Source organism: Salvelinus sp. IW2-2015, linkage group LG36, assembly GCF_002910315.2.
Source record: "Salvelinus sp. IW2-2015 linkage group LG36, ASM291031v2, whole genome shotgun sequence".
NCBI lineage: Eukaryota > Metazoa > Chordata > Actinopteri > Salmoniformes > Salmonidae > Salvelinus > Salvelinus sp. IW2-2015.
In genome coordinates, this window is record NC_036875.1 from 26662036 (window position 1) to 26668413 (window position 6378).

Below are 6378 nucleotides of genomic sequence, written 5' to 3' on the forward strand. Positions count from 1 at the left end.
GCCAGGAAAACAAAATAAAAGGAGGTATAAATGGCAGCACCATCTGGCGCCTGCCCTGCCTGCTGAAGAGAGGGGGATGAGCAGAGGAGGAGAGAGAAGAGGGGGATACTTTTTGAGGAAAGGTGAATGACAGGAGGATGATATCTGCCCTGCGAAGAAGAGGAGCGGGGGAGGAGAAAGGAATGGCGAGGGAAATGAAAGGCGGAGAAGAGAAGAGGGGGATGATTCCAGTTTTATTTCAATCATCAGGTTTAAAACAGAACTGTCTCTCCATCGCAGGTTGATGTTTATTGTCATGAATCTTGTCGTGGAGACAGAACTGAGCGATTTCTGCTAGCTGGGCCAGCTGCAAAGTCCAAATTCATGAACATTTAAGGTTAGGGCTAGGCATTAGGATTAGGCATGTGGTTAAGGTTAGGGTTAGGTTTAAAGAGCTGAGCTGCCTCCAGGGCAAGATTAATGACAATAAGTGCCAACCTGCCTCCCTCAGCTGCCCCAGGCAGGCAGGCTCCTCTGAGGATGCCTAAACATGCTGGCAGGAGGCCCCAATGAAGCATTAGGTCCCCTAGGACCCCTGATGACAGACTAACTGGGCTATTTATGCCTTCGCTGTGAGATGCTGCCAGGAGGTCCGCTGTCTAACAAACGCTACTCTATTTCAGGGCTGACTTCACAAAGACACGTTCTGGGCAGAAACATCACACTACCGTGGAGTTGGCTGGTTAATAGAAGGAGACATTCTCAACCATGGTAGTGTACTGTACCGTGTAGTGCCTTGAGACATAATGATTTGGGATCAATAGATGATGTCTAGGGATTCATTTAGAAGCCCAGTGAAGGTCTCGTAGTTGAATGTGATATGACATCCCGTAGCCTCGTACCTGACAACACACGTTAGCTGTGATTATAATCATGATTTCGGAGGGCCTCTTGTGCCTTATTACTTTATTAAACAAAACGAATGTGGCATTGGAGACATGATGAGAGAGACAACCTTTTCATAACAGAGTCTGAAAGCATGTTGAGGACAATAATTGGAAAATATAATGATGAAAAACATTTTAACAGGGAGAAATATAATTTCACAGAATTTCTTTTTTTAGAGTAGGTGCCCTACACACTTTCAGGAGGTTTTAATTTCATGAAAAACTTTATGTAACTTTGAACCCTGCGGCCTAACCAGCAGCCTAAACTCTCAGAACTGCAGCCTCACTCAACCGTTCATTATTCATTAATGACCTCAGTATGAGTATTCAACAATCCCGTGGTAGAAATGTAATTAACTGTCAGTTCATCAGGTAGGAGATTCCGGCCATTCATTCTAAACACTCAACTTTCATATCCTTTCAATCCTCACACACGCACACACACACCACACACACCACACACCACCACAACACACACCACACACACACACACACACACACTACACACCACACCACCACACACACACACACCACACACACACATACACTGAGTTAATAAAACATTAGGAACGCCTTCCTAATATTGAGTTACACCTCCTTTTGCCATCAAAACAGCCTCAATTCGTCGGGGCATGGACTCTACAAGGTCTCGAAAGTGTTCCACAAGGATGCTGGCCCATGTTGACTCCACTGCTTCCCACAGTTGTGTCAAGTTGGCTGGATGTCCTTTGGGTGGTGGACCATTCTTGATACACACGAGAAACTGTTGAGTGTGAAAAACCCAGCAGCGTTGCAGTTCTTGACACACTCAAATCGGTGAGCCTGGCACCTACTACCATACCCCGGTCAAAGGCAATTAAATATTTTGTCTTGCCCATTCTAGTGGTTAGAACGTTGGGCCAGTAACAGAAAGGTTGCTGGATCGAATCCCCGAGCTGACAAGGTAAACATCTGCCGTTCTGCCGGTGAGCAAGGCAGTTAACCCACTGTTCCAGTTGTACAACTGACTAGGTATCCCCCTTTCCATCCCCCCTCGAATTGCACACAAACACAATCCATGTCTCATTTGTCTCAAGGCTTAAAAATCCTTCTTTAACCTGTCTATCCCCTTGATCTACACTGATTGAAGTGGATTTAACAGGTGACATCAATAAGGGATCATAACTTTCACCTGGATTCACCTGGTCATTTTATGTTATAGGTGTTCCTAATGTTTTGTCAAGTACCCTGTGCTGAAGTCCGAGTCGAGTCCAAGTCTGAGTCACGAGTCGAGTCACTAGTCCATTCATTTATTAGGTCTTAATGTGCAATGGTTTCTAGTCACCACCAGATGTCAGTATATCACATCTCCCTAATGAAAAACCCCAACTAATTTACTATTCATCACTACCTCACAAGTTCTACTCAATACCTGTGTTTCACTACTTATTTACTGCATAAATTAATGGTAAGTCAGGCTCTCAGCTCCTTTTTTGTAATCGCCCACTGATATTTGTGTAGGTTTTTTATTGCAGGGTGAAAACTAAAGGGCGACTGTTCAGAACCTGGCTATGGGATGCAAGGGGGAAAGTAGGAGGAGGGTAGAGAGACGACAAGTTAAAAGACAGCCTACTTTTCTATACTCAAAGGGAGAGACAGACAAATAGCAAGACTGTTGTTTTACTATTAAACTCAATACTAGTATTGTTTTCGTGAAGCAATTTGTTTCTTAACCAAGCAAAGCTAAATAGTAAGCTGATGACTGGTGGTTACAGGGAAGGAAGAGAGTCACTTGCGTGATGTGTCAACTATGATCGGAGGCGGAGCCAGAGCGGAGCCTGCCCGTCTGCCCACAATCATCGCTTGCTGCCCGGCAACATGTAGATGTAGTGTGCCGGGTCCTTCCCACTGCTAGAGAACAGAACCCTCGCTGCTCTGTGCACCCAGTTCTGCTAATATTCTGCTTATCATAGTAGTCTACCCAGTCCAAGTGCAAATACTGTACGATGAGGTGAGTCTAAGTCACTAATTGTCAAGTCCAAGTCGAGTCACTAGTCAAAATCGGGACTGAAATTGAGTCCGAGTCCTGGACTTGAGTACTACAATACTACATACACACACTGTGGAATAATTAGACAGGTGTATCCGTTGAGATTGCTTTCCTTCAGATGAATTAGCTGGTCATAATTGGCCAGTGTTAAATCAATAATATGAATCTGCTTCCTATAGCTCATTATCCCCAGGGCTGCAGATACATTATTATCTGACCGCAGACACACACCACTGTATTTTCATCCACAGCAGTTTTAGCTATATTCTCAGCCCTGTGGCTGCACTTAGGCTAAACCAATTTTTTTGTCATTCACCATATTAAAATTTTGTGTTGCTGGTAACTGAATGGCAGTTTTTGGAATCATAGTGTTGATTGTCTGAACTATTATTTTGTAACACAAAGACAACTCTGCCTGAGTATAGTTCTCCCTTTGACCCCAGATACATCCAGTTTAGTGAGTGTTTACTGAATGTTTTCCAATAAGTCTGTGCTGTAATAAACATCAGTTTTATAGCTGTAGTATTATTATGAAGGCTCATTAATGAACCCAGAGAGTTAATGGAGCGACGTACCTTTGTACCAGGAGGAGAGGTGCTGACTCAGGTGGCAACAGGACCAGAACTAATCGACTTCTAGAACCCGGGGAGTGTAGGGAGATGAAGGAGACATTGACGTACTGGAACAGTTATACGTTTCAGAAGTTTCTTAAGCAAACTTGAAATGTTCTTAGTGTACACAGTGGTTCATACGTTTCCTAAGCACACACAAAGATTCTAAAATACTTTGCCATGTGCTGCCTGGCTGTATGTCTGTGCCCACCACTCACCCACGCACCAGCCAGAGACCCAGAGATTACACACTCCGTTAATAGAAGCTTTTATCTACTCAGCCGCACCACACTTCAACTCTGTAGAGTGGTTGGCTACACCGACACATGAAACAGGTTAATTGACATCTTCAGATACTCCAATAGTGTTTTTTAGAGTCTGATACGGCACCTTATAAACATTTACAGTTATATATAATGTTAGCTTAATGGAATTCAAGTAGGGTGTGAATGACTTTAATTGAAGTACTCTAATATCAATTGGGATAGAAACGTATTTAGCGTGTGTGGCTGGTGTATATAGTCAGGTGTAATTATGTCTAAGAGGGAGAAATGTCATTTGGTGTGTACGGGAACAATTAGCCTTGAATAAAGATCATTATGATAATTTTTAAAGACCACATTAATGTTTTTCGATACATACATTAACATGTTTATAAGATCAATTCACACAAAATGAATTAATGTATTAAAGGAATGATCTTTCCAAACACAATACATATTGTCAAGTCAAATGTATTTAAAGTGCATTTTACAAGGGTCACAACACACTTTACACAACACACACGTTCTGCGTGACCGCAAATAATAGTTTCATAATACTGAATATGGACAAAAACCTCAAACTTAGGAAGGTATTGTGCAATGAACAATATGCACACTTTACAATTCCAAGGCTGTAACTCTACATTGTTAACCCTTTCACAAAGGCTTTGTGTTATTTTGTTCTGAGAGAAACAGCCTTTTTAAGGTCTTTTGAGAGACCCAGTCCATGGAATGTGGACAAACCTCAGTGCATTATGGGCCTCTATGCCATGTTGCTAAGTCAGCGGTTTGTACAATGGGGCCACAGGTATAAAAAGAAAGGTTTTAAACCAGTAGGATATCAGTTCCAGAGCAGCAGCAGCAGCAACAGCAGGACCCCCCACGAAGCAAGCCAAAATGCCCAACATGAACAGCAGGATAGTCTTCTACGAGGACAGGAACTTCATGGGCCGCTCCCATGAGTGCAGCACCGACTGCCCTGACATGTCCTCCTTCCTGAGCCGCTGCCACTCCTGCAAGGTTGAGGGTGGCTGCTTCATGCTGTATGACCGCCCCAACTACATGGGAAACCAGTACTTCATGAGGAGGGGAGAGTACGCTGACTACCACATGATGGGAATGGCCAATGGTATGAGATCCTGCCGCATGATCCCAATGCACAGGGGATCTTACAGGATGAAGATCTACGAGAGAGAGAGCTTCGGCGGTCAGAGCCACGAGATCATGGAGGACTGTGACAACATCATGGATCGTTACCGCATGTCCAGCTGTATGTCCTGCAACATCCAGGACGGCCACTGGCTCATGTATGAGATGCCCCACTTCAGAGGCAGGATGATGTTCATGAGGCCTGGAGAGTACAGGCACTTCAGCATGGGTATGGGAAGCATGGGTGGCATGGGCGGCATGGGTGGCATGAGGTTCCAGAGCATGAGGCGTATCAACGAGTCCTGGTACTAGATGCTGCTCTTTACAATGATGTAAATGAGACAAGCCATTGAATAAAAATTTGAAATAAAAAAAACTCCAAGTAATTTTTTRTTTCTTTCTGAGGAACAAATATAATCATATTCATTCTGTAATGCACCTTGATATAGTACTTGTCATCGAAAGCTCTGAAATGCCACAACTGTCTGCCCACAACCTTTGACCATAATTCAACATATTTAACACTCCATGAGACCATTCAACTCATTAGAATGCCAATATACATGGACAGTGATAGCTGTTGTTGATAATAACAGCTCCAAGAGAACATCCCATAATGATTTATTATTAAAGAAACAAGGTCTTTACCTCTCAGTCTGGTTCAATACACTTTATCAGCTCCGTAAGCTAAATAAACAACCATCACTGTCAATGGGTATTGACTGTTGAACTACAGTCAAAGGACAGTACACAGTGACCTGAAAACAGTGGAGATTTTACTTGAACAGACCATTGATGTTGGCCCACAGTAGAAGGAGAGTATTTACATGGACAACATTGTTATGTGTGTGAATGTGAGAGTTGTGAATGCCTGATGCCCTTGGGAGGCCTGGGGAGGCCTGGTGACTCTCCAGGATCAGTCTTGATGTAGGATGGCAGGTTCTGGGCTCTGACCTGTAATTGGTTTGTCATTGATTACCACTTCATGAGTTGTGACTGTCTCTCTGTCCCTCTGGAATCTCACTCAGTCTGTCTGGATGGCACTGGGCCTAGCTGAGAGTTGGAGTGTGTGTGTGTGTGTGTGTGTGTGTGTGTGTGTGTGTGTTTTTTCAAACTAGCGCGAGATTGCCTCACTGCTTTTAGCTTTTAAAGAAGTTGAACTCTGGCAGATGGACAGTCTGCTTCTCTATATCAGTACTAAAGCCAAGGCCCAACTCAATTCATTGCAGATAAAAGCAAACTATCACCTCTTATTAGGCTCAGTACACTGTTCCTCAATCATTATTAGATTAGTTAGGGTTAGGGTTGTGGCTAGGGTAGGGTTTAACCTGGATGTGGACATGAAGCTAGGGTTAGAGTTAGTAGGATTGCTTGTGTAGTCTAGAGAAGTTTATCCTCCT

General features: G+C 43.5%; 1 protein-coding gene across 1 annotated transcript; it reads left to right on the forward strand.

Moving 5' to 3' along the window:
- Window positions 1-4663: 4663 nt before the first annotated feature.
- LOC111959246 (gamma-crystallin M2) lies at window positions 4664-5362 on the forward strand. Its single transcript, XM_023980726.2, has one exon. The coding sequence runs from the start codon at window positions 4727-4729 to the stop codon at window positions 5288-5290; it is 564 nt and encodes a 187-aa protein (XP_023836494.1). The 5' UTR covers window positions 4664-4726; the 3' UTR covers window positions 5291-5362.
- The last annotated feature ends 1016 nt before the right edge of the window (window positions 5363-6378 follow it).

Excerpts from the sequence above, each read along its gene's own strand:
- LOC111959246 (XM_023980726.2), top strand. The coding sequence starts at position 4,727 with ATGCCCAACATGAACAGCAGGATAGTCTTCTACGAGGACAGGAACTTC.